The 16,972-nt window shown below is 36.2% G+C and overlaps 1 protein-coding gene across 3 annotated transcripts in view; it reads right to left on the bottom strand.

The window, feature by feature from the left end:
* The window catches only part of ADAD1 (adenosine deaminase domain containing 1 (testis-specific)), a 52,371-nt gene that overhangs the window by 10,061 nt on the left and 25,338 nt on the right, over positions 1-16,972 (bottom strand). For 2 of the 3 annotated variants that reach the window (XM_011948614.1, XM_011948616.1), the window contains 4 exons: positions 11,909-12,032; positions 8,563-8,733; positions 7,151-7,380; positions 4,356-4,593 (listed from right to left, as the gene is read on the bottom strand). In XM_011948614.1, the coding sequence (XP_011804004.1) occupies positions 4,356-4,593; positions 7,151-7,380; positions 8,563-8,733; positions 11,909-12,032 (763 nt within the window). The remainder of the gene's footprint in view (positions 1-4,355; positions 4,594-7,150; positions 7,381-8,562; positions 8,734-11,908; positions 12,033-16,972) is intronic. The other variant, XM_011948615.1, reaches the window with a different exon arrangement.

Raw genomic sequence — 16,972 nt, 5'->3', positions numbered from 1 at the left:
CACTCCAGCCCGGGCCACTGAGCGAGACTCCGTCTCAAAAAAATAAAAAATAAAATAAAATAAAATAAAATAAACAACTAAATTTTGAGGTGGTTTATACATAGCAATAGCTAACATACACTCATGTGTACAAAATCCATTTGATTTCAACATGTTAATTTCCCACTATGATACTTCTGTTGCAGTGGTTTTGATAATTTCCTTGATTTTTGGGTATAAATACCATCTTCAAAGAGTGATAACTGTTACATAACTCCTTCTTTCCAATATTTTCTCTCTCTCATTTCCCTTGTCCAAATGTATTAATGCCTCCAGCAAAATGCTGAGTAACAGCAGTAACAGTAAATAATGCCTTACTCTGAATGTTAGTGGGAATGCCTCTGACATTTTATCAATCATGATAATATTTTTGGACTAATAAAGATATACTTTATCCTGTAAAAAGATACAACCTAGCTATTCCTTTTTATTGAATATCTTCATCTAGAATAGTTGAAGAGCTAAATTATTTATACACTTTCTTAGAATTTATAAACATCTGGTATTTTCCCTAGATTAATTAATAAAACATATTAATAAGTTTCTAGTCTAGTGTTATTTCTATTATGTTACTATCTTTGAATTCCTAGAAAAAATGCCAATTGGTGTTACTGTACAAAATATATTATTGTAATGTGCTGCTAAATTCTGCTCCCTGATCTTTTATATAGCAATTTTTCTTGGATATAAATGAGTTTGGTCTGTAATTTTGTGTGGTGGAGAGGAGGAGCAGCAATTTTTTTTTGTAAACTTTTAAGTTCAGGGGTACATGTGCAGGTTTTTTTATATAGGCAAATGTGTGTCACAGGGGTTTGTTGTACAGACTATTTCATCACCCAGATATTAAGCCTAGTATGCATTAGTTATTCTTCCTGACTGTCTCCCTCCTCCCACTCTTCACCATCTGAAAGGCCTCAGTGTGTGTTGTTTCCCTCTATGTGTCCATGTGTTCTCATCTAGATCCTACTTAGAATAGAATATGCGGGATTTGGCATTCTGTTCCCGTGTTCATTTGCTAAGGATAGTGGCCTCCAGCTCCATCCATGGCCCTGCAGAGGACATTATCTCATTCTTTTTTATGTCTGCATAGTATTCCATGATGTATATGTACCACATTTTCTTTATCCAGTCTATCATTGACGGACATTTGGAATTATTCCATGTCTTTGCTATTGTGAATAGTGCTGCAATGAGCATATGCATGTATGTGTCTTTATAACAGAATGATTTATATTCCTTTGGGTATATACCCAGTAATGGGATTGCTGGGTCAAATGGTATTTCCATCCTTAGGTCTTTGAGGAATTGCCACACTGTTTTCCACAACGGTTGAACTAATTTACACTTCCACCAACAGTGTATATGTGTTCCTTTGTCTCCACAACCTCACCAGCATCTGTTTTTTGACTTTTTGATAATAGCCATTCTGATTGGTGTGAGACAGTATCTCATTGTGGCTTTGATTAGCAACTTTAAAAAATCAGATTTAAGTATCAATCATATACTTGTTTCATAAAAGTATTTGGATGCTTTCCATCTTTTTGGATAGCACTGGAATTATCTGCTTTTTAAAGGTTTAGAAAAAAACCCTCTGAACTACCTCAGAATGGTACTCTGAGGAACAGTTAAGGTGCCTTCTTGGTAACTTTCTCATGAAAATAACATTTATATTTTTCCTCCTTCTATATATAAGTTCTGCAAGTAATGTTTTCCTAGAAATGTATCCATTTCATTCAGGTTTTAAAATATATTTGTGTAGTTACCCAAAATAGCTTATGATCCTCTTGTTTTTACATGAGATTGGTGATTTTTCTTATCAGCTTTTTATAAGTAATTTTGCCTTTTTCTGTTTTTTAAAGCTCTTTTCTTTATATTTCTAAATTATTTCTATCATTTATTGTTATATGCATTTAAGGCTCTGACTTTTCAGCTTTGTTTAAACCGTATAACCTACAAATTCTGATGTGTAATATTTTCAATATCCCTATTTTCTAAATATTCTGCAATCTCAGTTTATATTTCCCCTTTGAGCTAGGAGTCAGAATTTTTCCCGTAAAAGCAGTTCCTAGTATTCCAAGTTTGTCATTCACAGTTTTATCTCATTATAATCAGAGAATATGTCTACATTGCTTCTACTTTTTGGAATTTGTTATTTTCTTTGTGGTTTAACACACAGTCAGCTTTTTGTTAGTGCTCTATAGTTTCTTGAGGACTAGGTACATTTTATATTTTTAAGATGTAGAGTTTAAAGTAATGAAATCTACCTTACTGTTATTTAAAATGGCTATATCCTTGTTTACTGTTTTGTCCATCTGATCTACCATGAACTGAAAGAGGTGAATTGTTGTCTCTACTAGTAGTGTGTTTCTACGTTTCCTTTCCTTGTCTTCTATAATTTCTGCTTTGTGAATGTGGCTATGTCACTTTCTGCTAAACATTCTTCTGTCCTCTGTATGAATTATGCTGTTTATATTGCTAAGGTTTTTTGTTGTTGTTGGTCTTATTGTAATGCTTTGAGACTGAATTATACCTTGTCTAATACTTAAGACTACACATTCTGGCTTTTTTTTTTTTTAAGATGGAGTCTCGCTTTGTTGCTCAGGCTGGAGTGCAATGGTACGATCTCAGCTCACTGAAACCTCTGCCTCCTGGTTTCAAGTGATTCTCCCTGTCTCAGCCTCCCAATTAGCTAGGATTACAGGCACCTGCCACCATGCCCAGCTAATCTTTTGTATTTTTAGTAGAGATGGAGTTTTGCCATATTGGTCAGGCTGGTCTCAAACTCCTGACCTCAGGTGATCTGCCCGCCTTGGCCTCCCAAAGTCTTGGGGTTATAGGCGTGAGCCACTGCACCCGGCCTCTGCTTTCTTTTCATTTGTAATTACTTGGCAAGTATTTGGCCATAAAAAATGTCAAGCTCATTTTACACAGTTTCATCTTTGTTATGCCATTACTTTATGTTTTCAGTAAATAATTTTTTAATGTCTTTCACAGAAGACCTGTTTGTCTATATATTTAGTTGAGTCTGTTATTAAAAGTAAAGCACTTGTTTATGCTGGCCTAAGTCATTTGATAAAACTGTAATTCATCCTATTTAAAACATCAGTATTATGCTTAACTGAGTTCCTACTAAGAAATGTTTATGGGTTTGTCTGTTTTTTTTTTTTTCTCTTTTTTTCTTTTTCCTTTTTGGGATAGGGTCTCGCTCTGTTGCCCAGGCTGGAGTACAGTGATGTAGTCATAGCTCACTGCAGCCTCAAACTCCTAGGTTCAAGTGATCCTCCTGTCTCAGCCTCCTAAGTAGCTGGAACTCCAGGTATGCACTCCCACTCCTGGTTAATACTTTTTATTTTTTATATAAAAGACTGGGTCTCTCACTATGTTTCCCAGATTGGTCTTGAACTCTTGGCTTCAAGCCATGCTCCTGCCTCAGCCTCCCAAACTGCTAGGATTACAAGTATAAGCCTTCTTGACTGCTAAGAAACATTTGTATGTGGTCTTCATTTAAATTTGCCCTTCACAAAGAAAACAATTTTAAGCATTTAAATTTTTAACATTATTCACTGCCTCATTACAAATGTATGTTCACACTAAAAGAACAGTTTTACTGAATAATCAATGGCAGAGACATTATGAAGAAATGTCTAGAAGGCACAGAGCATCATAGTTAAGAACAAGGGCTTTGAAAGTAAAATGTCTGGGTCAGAATCCAAGCTGTGTCATTAACTACTTGGGTAACCTTAGGCAAGATATTTAACCTAGCTTGAGTCTCAGAAACCATAAAAAAGAAAAAAATAAATAAATAAATAAAATCACTCAACCTACAGGGTTATTATAAGAAGACAGTATAACACAGCACCATAGTTCTTACATGTAAGAGTACATAAGTAATATTTGGAAGAGTATATAAAAAATATAATTTCTGAGCCCCAGATTCAAAGTCAGATTCAGTAGAAGAAATTGAATTTCTAAAAAATTTACGTGATTCTAATACTAAAGGTATTAAATTACAGTTGGAGAAACATAGGTTATGGAGCTAGATTCCTTGGGTTTGAATGGTGACTCTGCCATTTAGTATGTATTTCAGTAAGCTATATAACTTCTCCACGTCTGTCTTCTCATCAGAAAAAAATATATTAAAATATTAAAATTTTTAAAATTAGTACAACACCTGCAACACAGTCACACTCGACTAATGATAATAATTATTGTTCAGAGTTCAATAAATGGTATCCAAAAGAGTTAAAATAAAAACTGCAATAAATGTCTTCTTTTGCTTAAGTAATACATGGTTTAAAGAAATTAGTAATTTTAACCTTTCAGTGATCTTCCCACTCAGGCCATCTACAATCTCCAAAGAAACATCTCCTTGTGCCCAATTCAGACTCAGAAATTTGTATTCCAAGTTCATTTGAAGTGGATATGCAGAGGGTACTAAACTAATATGAGGTCTGTTGACTAAGTAAAACATTGGAAGTTTTGAAGTGAGTGCATCATCAACACGTTGCTTTATAGCGATTTCTAAGCCTCTTGTATCACCACAATTCCCATCACCTAGAAAGCAAAAAGAAAACACTCAAGTTCAATATTAAAAGACCATTCCAAAAATAAAATGAAATGATTGGAAATCATCCAAAGCCCATTTCTCTATCCTTTATCTTTCAACCTTCCCTTTCCTAGTTCTATTCTCTTAGCATCTACTCCATATTCTTAACTAGAACCAGAACAAGGTAATAACAGATTTTCCATTTTAAAAAAGACTCTGATACAGAAAATAATGAAAAGTCTCTCTACTGAGCATTAGCAAAGAGCCACAGCTGCTCAGAAACTGGTACTTTTGTAACTGACTCAGAAAGAAATCTGGTACGTCCAGATTTGTCGACTGCATTGTATCCTGATTTCTTGCAAGTGCAGTTGACAAATCTGGATGAGAAACAATTGGTGAAAGTGAGTCATTTTCAAACATCTAAGGGCCACAAATTTTAACTTTTCCAATACCACAATGCTTCAATTTCACAACACAAAATAATTTAAAGAATGACCATTTCTGGTTAAAATTGTGCCAATACCAAAAGCTTTGAATTCTCAGTTATAATAATTATTGAAGGAGAGATCTCAAAAAGATGCAATGTTACTACTAAAAAACAGTGAGTTGCATCAAACTTAAAACGGAAGTTAGGAAGCAGTCATTCTTATTTAAAAAACAGTTATTCTAAAGCATATCTCTTTCTTTCTCAGAAGGTCAGAAGTTCTTGCAACAGAATCTTTGTAAACCACTGGACATATTTCACAAATAAAGTTTTGTGTCCTTATCATTAAAATTGTTGAGATGGTTACTAGGGCTGCATTATGACTATCTGGGCACTAGAAAATGATGTAAAAAGGACATGTACTGCTTTTGGCATCCTTTTTCTAAACACTTCCTTAAGTGTTTATCAAGAGTGACAAATGATCAAGACAAATGAAGAGTGACAAAAGAAAACTAATCAAATAAAAAATATACTTGGGCACAGAATAAAAGTTGGAAAATATAAGGTGTGAGGAATAGCTAATATATCTACAATGAACAGTAGATAATAAGGATTTTTTTAAAAACTAATGTATTTATTACACTCTGTAATGAAATAATGACAGTGGTTGTACCAAAAAAAAAAAAAAAAAAGACATTTGGAAAAAGGAAGAAAAAAAAAACCTGTAAGTCAAACTCCTCATGAAATGCTTTAAACATCAAATTGTTTACCTAGATGCTTTAATGGGAAGTATAAAACCTAATATAATAGAAAAAAAGTTTATAAATATTTTATTATAAATTTAACTTTTTCCCTTCATATATGTGTGCACTAATAATTTACTATATCTGAGGTATGGTTTTAATATATCTTGAGGCTCAGTCTTGTTCCTAGAAAATAAATCTCTAAAAATATGCAATATAATTGAAAAATTTTGATTTGATTCATTCAAAAGGATCTGAAATAATATGAAACTCCAAGGTTAAAGTCAAAGGTTAAATCTAATCAAACACTATAGAAGACTTGACCTGACAATAATTCATATATATATATATATATACAAAATCTATCAAAAGCAGCAGCATGAAAAGTTATGAAAACTGGGTTTGAATTCAGGCTGTACCACTAAGCAAACTGACAGACTTTAGGCAAGTATTTTATTAACATTGTGAATGTGATCGGAAAAAGAAAAGAAAAAAGGAAAGGACTGAATAAGAGATTCCCTAAGGTTATCAGCTGCTTCTTAAAAGTCCACAAACTATATTTAAAATGGATTTCTTCACTAGGAAGGATTCTCTACACTTCAATTATACAAATCAAATTAGTACATAAAAAGGACCTCTGGATGGAAATAACTTCTGGACAAACATTTTTGAAGTACTTAGGCAGAAAAACTTATTGTAATAGGGGTTACCAAATTTGCAAGATATATTGTAAAAAGTTTGAGAATGAATACAAATCTAGCTATTTTTTAATAGTCAAGAAAGACAATTTTTTTCCAGATTACTCTGGATAATTTTCTATTTAAATATAGTAAACGCCCTTTTAATGCAAGCCTAGATCCCATGTTTTAAATTTAAAAATTCCACCACTATAAAATGACAAAATGAGTATCTACGGAACATCCACAGCATAAAATTTGTTTCTGCAAACTTTTTGAAAAGTAAAATAACGCTTTAAAATAATGTTGGGGTACAGAAAACTCCTCAAAATATGAAACTTCAGCAAGCTGAGTGCTTCGAAAATTGAAAGGCCTCAGAAATAAGCTTCACAACCAAGGTTTTTCTCTGATCTTTCCCTCATCTCCCTGTGTCACTGATCTTTCCCAAAGCACCAGAAGGAGCTCTCTCTGAAATTTCCTTATCCAGCTGGATGGTCACTACAACTTACGGCATCTTTATCCCATAATCTCTGCCTCCCACCTTTGGGATTCATTGATTCTCCCTGATAATTTATCATGAAACCAATAGCTCTACAAACAGCAGATCTGTGTTTTGACCTTAAATAAAGTTTCTCATATGCAAAAACTAATTTTATACTGATAAGTACAGAGGATTTGCTTAGTGAGCGAGAGGCCCAGGAGGTTATGAAATCTCACTCACCAACTAGTATACTGCTGATGTAAACTGGCTGTATAAAATGACTCAGCAATGCTCCCTGTACACCAAGCACTTCCCATCTGGTCAATTTGTCACTTGAGGACATACTGCTTATTCTGTTAACACCATCTTTAGGACAGTAAACAGTCAGATAAATTTTGCCTTCAACAGCCACGTGGAGACAGAGTTCTTCATTGGCTTCAAATGCAGATATAGAATGTGGATTAAGACGTCTAGAGAAAGAAAAGAAAGTTTCTTCCTTTAAAAAACAAAGGTGACAGAACAAAATCTACCTGTACCTAAGAACTGTTCTCTAACATGTTTAACTTCCCAGTGTACATTTAATTCCAGTAACAGAAACAGATGCAAGAAAGCAAGGCAGGAATGGAGTGCCTTCATTCCACAATAGTAATATAAAACAGAAATGAACCACATTTAGAGCCTCCAATAGAGATATTTTTCATATTATTACCATTTTATGTCCCTTAAAATTCAAAGAAACACTAATTTTTATCCCTATCATAGTTTATGAATTAGTTCCTTCCTCTGTATGAAATTTTTTTAAAAACTACAAAATCAAAGAATGAAAAAAAGGAAAACTGACTACTTTTCTTTGTCATCTTCACTAAAAATGCAAAATTATTTTTCTTTAAGTTTCTTTCTAGAGAACCCTGACCTCATTTTCAAAGGTGTTACTAGAGGGATATTTTAAAAAATATTACCCATGGTTACTTACCATTAGATGGTCAGACTTAAGGTGACTTTTACCGTCTTCTTTGTTCTTGTTTGTACTGTTTAAATGTTATGCTACCTGATATTCATTCATCAAAGCAATAATATTTTGGCCATAGGTTAAAGTTTTTCTTAACTCTTGTATTTGTATGTGAGTAGTGCATAAATCCATACTTCCTAAAGTTTATGAGGTCTTCAGAGTAGAAAGGAGCAGATTTTTTTTACTAGCATAGCAAAAAAAGTGGTGAAGTACATGCAACTTTTAGGTACAGGCTGAGTGTTGCTTATCTAAAATGCTTGGAACTAGAAGTGTTTCAGATTTTGGTTTCTTCACACTGGAATATTTGCTTTATACATACCAGCTGAACAGAAATCCAAAAATCTGAAATATGAAATGCTCCAATGAGAATTTCCTTTGAGCGTCATGTCAGTGCTCAAAAAGTTTCCAATTTTGGAGCACTTCGAATCCCAGACTTTTGGATTTGAGAAGCTCAACCTGTAGAAGTAATAGATTAGATTGAGGGGAAAAGGATTTGGGGTCTCCTGCAGGCCACAAATAACAACTCAAAGCTGAAGAGAAAATATGGGTAATTAGAATTTACATGTTCTATTTGCTGTAGAAGGTCAGAATGTGTGGCATGGCCATCCTACTTGCTTTTAAAAACAACTTCTATAATACTTACAACTGTGACTTAATCTGGGCTGATCCTTTAGGCAACTGATTCATGTAAAGGCAAATGTTGATATTCTGCTTAAGAGTGAGTAGATTAGAAGTTGGTTCTGTACAAAATATTGATTTTTCCATCATAGCAGGATTTTTGCTGTAGAAGAGCAGAAGTTGTCTATAAAAGTACCTAAAATAAATGTTATAATTTTGTCAAGTAATAAACTTTATAAAAGATGTATCTCAACGAGCGTCGTGTTCATATGTGTCACAAGCAATGTCCTGTGTGTCAAAAGTTTTGACACAGGTAAAAACTCCTAAATTAATTTTAGCTTTATTTAATGAAAAATTAAGGTTCTTGAAAGTTCTTAACTGGAGCCCAGTCTGCCCTGTAACCTAACCTAAAACACCATTTTTTCTTGACTACTCCACTTCTGTTTCACATTAGAGTCTTCCAACTATCATCTTCTGCAAAAGACTCATTTCTCTACTGATTCCTCCCTTCTTCTTCAGACAGTTCTGCTCCCAGTCTCCCAGATGAAGTGCCAACTTTTTGCCTTACTTCTATTTCCCCTTCCCTACCCAAACAAATTACTACAAAAATGACAAAAACTGTGGTCCCTGCTCCTTAATGGTTTTAAAGAAAAAATTCAAGAGCATAGGAACAATACAATGAACACCATAAGTTGTATTAAGAAATGAAGCATATATAGTTACCAATAATTTATTGTATGTTTCAAAATAACTAAATGAGTGGAACTGGAATGCTCCAAACACAAAGAAATGAAAAATGATTGAGGAGAGGGATATCCCAATTACCCTGACTTGATCATTACACATTTAACAGTTGTATCAAAATATCACATTTACCTTATAAATATGCACAACTATTATATATTCACAATAATAAAAAATTTTAAAATTCAAATTTTTTTTTTAAAAAGGGAAGCAGATCTCCTGAAAGACTACAACTAATCAAATCAAGGACAAATACTATTTTGCTTATTTAATAAACCATGACTTTAAGATACACTCCCTTGAATCCCATCATCAAAAATATACAGTAAAAATTAAGCAACAGTATGTAAAAACGCCAAGCACAGGAATAAGTAACACAAAAGAGGTAGCTTTTAAAGAGGTCAAATAATTCCATAAGCACTGAGGGGGGGTGGAGGGCAATGAGATGCATTACCCTCATAGTCTTGCTGAATAACTTTTAGGATTATAGGATTCCTCATTACTAGAGATACAAATTTATATTTTTTCAGGTACACATATCTAAATTTATTTTAAAATACTCTACTGAAGAAAACACCAACACAAAAAGTGAGAATGCAGAGATTTAACAAGGACAGCAGAATGCTAATAACTGCTGAAGGTGAATGAGAATTTGCTATCCTATTCTCACTTGAGTGTCTTTGAACACATCCATAAGAGGCTGGGTACAGTGGCTCACCCCTGTAATCCCAGCATTTTGGGAGGCCGAGGGGGGCGGATCAAGACCAGCCTGGCCAACATAGCGAAACCCCGTCTCTACTAAAAATACAAAAAAATAGCCGGGCGTGGTGGTAGGTGCCTGTAATCCCAGCTACTCAGGAGGCTGAGGCAGGAGAATTGCTTGAACCTGGGAGGCAGAGGTTGCAGTGAGTGGAGATAGCGCCACGGCACTCCAGCCTGGGCAATAGTGCGAGACTCCATCTCAAAAACAAACAAAGAAACAAACAAAAAACACAAAAAAATGCCCAAAACATCCATAAGTTAAATAAAAAGTCATTTTAATGGTTTAAAGAACTAAAATGAATAAGATCTAGTATTTCACGGCATAACAGGATGACAATAGTCAATAATTGTACATTTTAAAATAACTAAACGAGTATAATTGAAATCTTTGTAACACAAGACAAATGCTTGAGTTGATACATACTCCATTTACTCTAAAGTGATTATTGTGCACTGTATCAAAATAGCTTATGCACACTATAAACATATACACTATGTACCCACAAAAATTAAAAATAAGAAATTATAAAATTTAAGAAAGAATTCCTAGTTTAGTAGGAATAAAGAGGAATTAAAAACAAAAAAATAACCAAAAGCTGGTGGATATTATGAGAAACAGCACTCATTTCCCATTTTATATGTTTTCATATGAAGTGACTTGCAAATTCCTTTCTTTCTCATTTGCTATTCATTCCTCTTGTAAAGAACAGAGTGACTGAGTCTGGAAAAAGAAACTAGTCATGCTCACCTAAGCCCTTTTCTCTCTCTCTCTTCAAGATACGCCAGCCTCAAGAATCCCTTATCTATACTCTGCTTTATGGTAAACTTTGCATAATCCTTATGAATGAAATCCTGTTGGTTTCTGGTGTTGTCCTTGGATAAGTATGGCTATTCAGGGGTGAAATAAGACCAAGCCTACTGAGTGTGGATCAAAAGCTATACTTCTCCATAACTTTAGTCATTAAAAAGTGTTATTTTTATCTTTCAAAAAAATATATTGTAGTATTTTTTTTTTTTTTTGAGACAAGGTGTTAGTCTATTGCCCATGCTGGAGTGCAGTGGAGCAGTCTTGGCTCACTGCAACCTCGATCTTCTGGGCTTAAGCAATCTTCCCACCTCATCCTCCAAAGTAGCTGGGACTACAGTTGCGTGCCACCATACCTGGCTAATTTTACTTTTGTAGAGACTAGGTCCCACAATGTTGCCCAGGCTGGTCTCGAACTCCTGTACTCAAGCAATCCTCCCACCTTAGCTTCCCAACGTGTTGGGATTACAGGTGAGAGCTACTGTGCCTAGCTGACTGTAGGATTCTTAAAACTGAGTTTGGCCGGGTGTGGTGGCTCACGCCTGTAATCCCAGCACTTCAGGAGGCCAAGGCAGGTGGTCACCTGAGATCATGAGTTTGAGACCAGCCTGACCAACATGGTGAAACTGTCTCTAATAAAATACAAAAAATTAGCCAGGCATGTTGGTGCATGCCTGTGATCCCAGCTACTTGGGAAGTTGAGACAGTAGAATAGCTTGGACCTGGGAGCCAGAGATTGCAGGAAGCAGAGACTGTGCCACTGCACTCCAGTCTGGGCAACAAAAGCAAAACTCCATTTCAAAACAAAACAAAACAACAAAAACTGAGTTCACAGGTCTTAATAACAGAAGTCACTAAAATCCACAGGGTAGACATTGGAGTTACTATGATAAATGTTCCAAAGATGACATGGAATTATTCTGATGACTTAGATAAGAAAATGTGACATCCTTGGCTCTATGATCAATAAAATTCCATTTGTAAATGAAGACATTTATATGAAGTTACTTTGGGCTGAGGGCATTCATATTTAATAACATTAATACATGTATTATCTTACCTAAGAAGAGACCTTCTTGCTGTAACAACAGCATGAGTGTCATGCAATACTCTTCCATTTGGCTTAATGTCCTGGCTGTAATTGTATTCACCTGTGCCTATAGCTACAACCTCATGCTGTCCAGCTGAAAGAAAAAGGTAGACAGTAGCAGGTTAATTTAACCTCTCTCTCCTCTATGTTCAATTCTTACCTCTATCTCACCATTTTTAATTTAGTAGAATATATTAACTGAAAAGATGAAAAAATAATTCCACAATTTAAAGTAAGAGTCTTAGAGTCTTCTAAGAAGCAAAATTTAAAAGTAGTATCTCAATGAAAAAGGTAGATGTTTTATAATACTTCATCTAAACTTTTACCACAATCAACAGAATTACCAAATGTCCTTGGCTTTCAAATATGGCTTTCTATCTCTTCTACATCTAGATGTATTTGATCTTCTAAGACACTTCATTTGCCATTCTGCTTCTGTCTTAAATTATCTATATTTAATGCCTCTAATTTATCTATATTTAATGCCTCTAATTTTTCTTAATCCACTCAAACCCTATAAACCAAATTAGTTTCCTTCTTTGTTCTACTGAAGCTGCTTTCTTAAAAACAAAAAACAAACAAACAAAAAAAACCTTATGCTTTTTCCAGTAGCTTTGTTCCATTCACATTTTGCTGTGCCCTGCTTGAAATCTTCTGGAAATTCTATGCTCCAAAAATACACAATTCAAATTGGCAGTCTTTTTTCCTCTCACATTCTAATTAGGCCTTTCCATTGCCCAGTGACTAGATCACTCCTTTTTCCCCCATATTCCCCTTTGAATATCCTCCTCATTCTTTCCACCTCTTACTTCAGAAAATCTTGAGTTTTCGTTTTTCAAACAAAGTTCAATTCTACATTCACAACTACCTAACGGATTTTTACTATTAGGCTGGTGCAAAAGTAATTGCAGTTCTTTTTTTTTTTTTTGGCACCAACCTAATAATTCAGCAACAATTGCTGAGGTGTTACCAAGTACCGGGGACTAAAGTAGATGTTAGGAATAAAATGTTGAGCAAGACATACCTTCATTAGGCTTATAGCAGAAGAGACAGAAAAAACACTAAGCAAACTCCAAAGTGTGATAAGTGCTTTGAGGGAAACAATTATGAGGCTTCTGTGAAGATAATGAGAGAAAAGCTTATCTTGTGCAGACTAGTTGCAGAATTCCTCCCTAACGAGCTGAAATTTAAGCTTCAGCACCAGCGAGACAAAGGGTATTCTAGTCAAAAGAAATAACATGTGCACACCACCCTGGGCAAAGACAGAAGACTATTTCTCTCCTGGGCAAAGAGAGAAGTATAGCTAATCTAGTAAGTGGGGTGAAGGGAATGGTATAAGATGGAGTTGGAGAAAGAGGTGTTATATAGTACACAATGCTGAGAAGTTTATGGATTTTTACCAAAGAGCTATGGGTAAGCTACTGAAGTAAAAACCATCTTGGATTACATTTCCTTCCTACAAAGCAAACAAAATAATCGACAAAATAAAAAGACAACTTACAGATTAGAAGAAAATATTTGCAAAGCATATCTCCAATAAGGGGTTAATAGCCAAAGTATATATATAACTCCCACAACTCAATAGTAAAAAGCAAGTCACTTGATTTAAACATGGGAACAGAACCTGAACAGACATTTTCTTTGAGAGAAGACATACAAAGAGGTATATGAAAAGGTGCTCAACATTACTAATCACCAGAGAAGTGCAAGCAAAATCACAATGAGATATCCTCACCCCTGTTAGGATGTCTATTATAAAAAAGTCAAAATGTAAGTTTTCATGAGGATGTAGATAAAAACCCTTATACGTTGTTGGTAGAAATGTAAATTTTTATAGGCATTGTGGAAAACTATGGAGATTCCTCAACAAAATAAAAATACAACTTGCCATATAATCCAGCAATCCCACTTCTGTGTATATATCCAAAGGAAGTGAAATTAAGATCCGAAGAGGTATCTATACTCCCATGTTCACTGTAGCATTATTCACAATAGTCAAGATACAGAAACAACCTAAATGTCTCAATAAAGGAACAGATAAAGAAACTATGAAACATATATAATGGAATGTTTTTCAGCCCCCCCAAAAGAAAATTCTGCCATTTTCAACAATATGAATGACTCTGGAAGACATTATGTTAAGTGAAGTAAGCCAGACACAGAAAGACAAACACTGCATAATCTCACTCATATGTGGAATCTAAAAAGATTGAACTCATAAAAACAGAGGAGAACGGTGGTTACTAGTGGTTAGAAAGAAGGGGAAATGGAGAGACATTAATCAAAGGCTACAAACGTGGAGTTGTAAAACTAATAACTTCTGGAGACCTAATGTAGAGCATGGAGACTACAGTTAATAGTAATGTATTATATATTTGAAATTTATTGTCAATATTGTGGGTGGTAGGGTGGAGAGCAGGTAGACCAGGAGGGTATTGTGGTAGAAAAAACAAGGAGTGGTAAACTGTGTTACATGTTTCTGGAAAGTCAAGTGAATAGGTAACAAAATCCACTGGATTGTGCAACATGCAGGTAGTGGGTACCTTCGCAAGGGCTAATTTCCAAGAAGTAGTGGAGAAAAAGAAAAAACTAAGTTGAAGCAAAGAGTAAACATAGTGGCTGTCAGGAGCTTCTTGATGAAGTCTGGCTACAAAATCAAATAAATAATGGCTGGATTAAGTAGAAAGGTGTCATGGGTTTAAAGGAGGGTTTGTTTTATTTTTAGGATGGAAATTTGGGAAGCCAGGCTTTCTAGAATACTGAAGAGATGAAAGCAAAGATGTATTATTCAGGGACACCTGGGCACAGACTCTGCTTTCATTCCTAGGATAGGGATGTCACGCTATGAATGCTGAATCTGACTCAATAACCAGGTCTTAAACCTTCCCTTAAATAGAATTATATAGTGTCAGTATAAGTTCCAGAATGGTGATATAAGCTCTGAGTTGTAAAGGGTAATAATGTAGCAAGTAACTCAGCTTCTTTCTCAGCTCTGTAACTCAACTTGCAATGCTTCAGGGCGATACTCAAGTTTGTTATTGCCAGAAAAAGAAGAGTTAACCGAAAGAAGGAATTTATCAAGACGTGAGAAGGAATGGAATCAGAATTCAAGTAGAAGAATTAGCCTGTAGGAGGAGCGATGCTTCCTCTACTGTCACAGTAGAGAAGATGGATACAAGTGCAGGAAAGTATATAGATTTGGCGGCAGGGGAGGAAAGGATATTTAGATTTGATACTTTCTTATAGACCCAATTAAAAATGATAAGGTGATTTTTGACGGGGGAAAATGGCAGACAGGACACAGGACTAACATGCAGCTTCCACTTGGATGAACAGAATAGCATGTGGAGACTCACATCATGAACTTTTGCTCCAAGAACCACTGCAGGAACATATCAGGAAAACCAAAGGAATTCACAGACCCTCTGAAAGAAGTAGCTTGCCATTGCAAACTCTGTGAGACAGCTGAAAAACTGTGAGTTTCCAAAGTGTGAGGTGGGGAAAAGCCTACCTCTGAACACACATTGGGGAACATAAAAATCCAGATCACAGGAGAAGGATTTAACCTTACCTAGAGATGAAATAAATTTAGGGAGCCAAGCAAAATAGAAGACAAACAGCACGAAGAGCCCTGTAGGAGATCCCAGTCTCCAGCCCACTGAAGTCATCCCTGGCTTTATCTCATAGGGGTCCTTGGATAAGGCAGCCAGTGGGACTGGGAAGGGGCCACAGGTTAAAGGAAGCTTCTAGCTGAAGTTTGTAATAATTTTGACTGAGTACAAATTTTCCTGAGCAAAATCCATGGGGGCGAATGGGAAGTGCAGATAGCAGTGCAGAAGCCACACCCTATGACAGGCTGCAGGCCTGAAAGCCCTGCTTGCTTTCTCAGTGGGGAAGATTATAGCCTCGGGCCAGATCTCAGCCCTGCCTGCTGCTGCCTGAATATAAACTGAGCTCTGTTGGTGGGACACTGCAGGAGTGAGACTGGCCTTGTTGGCTGTGTGGGGCCTGGGTGAGGCCTGTCACTGCTGGCTTTCCCCAACTACCCTGGTGACATGTATGACACAATAGAGGCAGCCATAATCCCCCTAAAACATAACTCCATTGGCCTGAGAACCATCCTGCCATCCCCCACAGTGGCCACAGCACAAGGAGAGTCTGAGCTCTGACTCGCCTAACCCTGCTCCTACCTGATGGTTTTTCTCTACCTGCCCTGGTAGTCGAAGACAAAAGGCACTCTTGGGAGCTCTACAGCCCCATCAATTGCCAGAGAAACCTGAATACTTATCCTGGCTAAGGTGGGGCAAGCTTATATCCCCCCATTCTCTGATGACAGCTGGTGCTCCCTTGAAAGTGCCACCTCCTGGCTGGAGGCCAACCAACTCAAGTCATTGCAGCAACTCATAACAGAACCACCCTGCTCCAAAGAAGGAGAAAACAACAGCTAATTTCACCTCCTGCAATATGCTGGCTAACCAGAGGTCCTGAGACTGTCCATGTGGCAATTTCACTGCTAGCATAGCCAGCATTTGAGAAAACCAGCACACTAAACAAAACTATAACCAAGGATTCTCACAGAGTCCACTTTACTACCCTGCCACCTCCACCAGAGCAGGTTCTGGTATTCATGGCTGGGAGATCTGAAGATGGATCACATCACAGGACTCTTTGCAGACATTCTCCAGTACCAGCCCAGAGCCTGATAACCCTGCTGGGTGGCTACACCCAGAAGGGCAGTAACAATCACTGCAGTCTGGTTCTCAGGAAGACCCATCCTTAGGGGAAGGGAAGAGCACCACATTAAGGGCTCACCCCATGGAAAGAAAGAATGTGAAGAGCAGGCCTTGAGTTCCAGATATTTCCACTGAAACAGTCTCCCCAAATGAGAAGGAACCAGAAAAGTAAATCTGGTAATATGATAAAACAAGATTCTATAACATCCCCAAAAGATCACATTAGCTCTCCAGCAATGCATCCAAACCAAGAATAAATCACTGAACTGCCAGATAAAGAATTCAGAAGCTTGGCCGGGCG

The sequence above is a fragment of the Colobus angolensis genome, unplaced genomic scaffold (assembly GCF_000951035.1).
Source record: "Colobus angolensis palliatus isolate OR3802 unplaced genomic scaffold, Cang.pa_1.0 Scaffold280, whole genome shotgun sequence".
NCBI classification, from domain to species: Eukaryota; Metazoa; Chordata; class Mammalia; order Primates; family Cercopithecidae; genus Colobus; species Colobus angolensis.
This window is presented reverse-complemented; position numbering and strand designations above follow the sequence as displayed.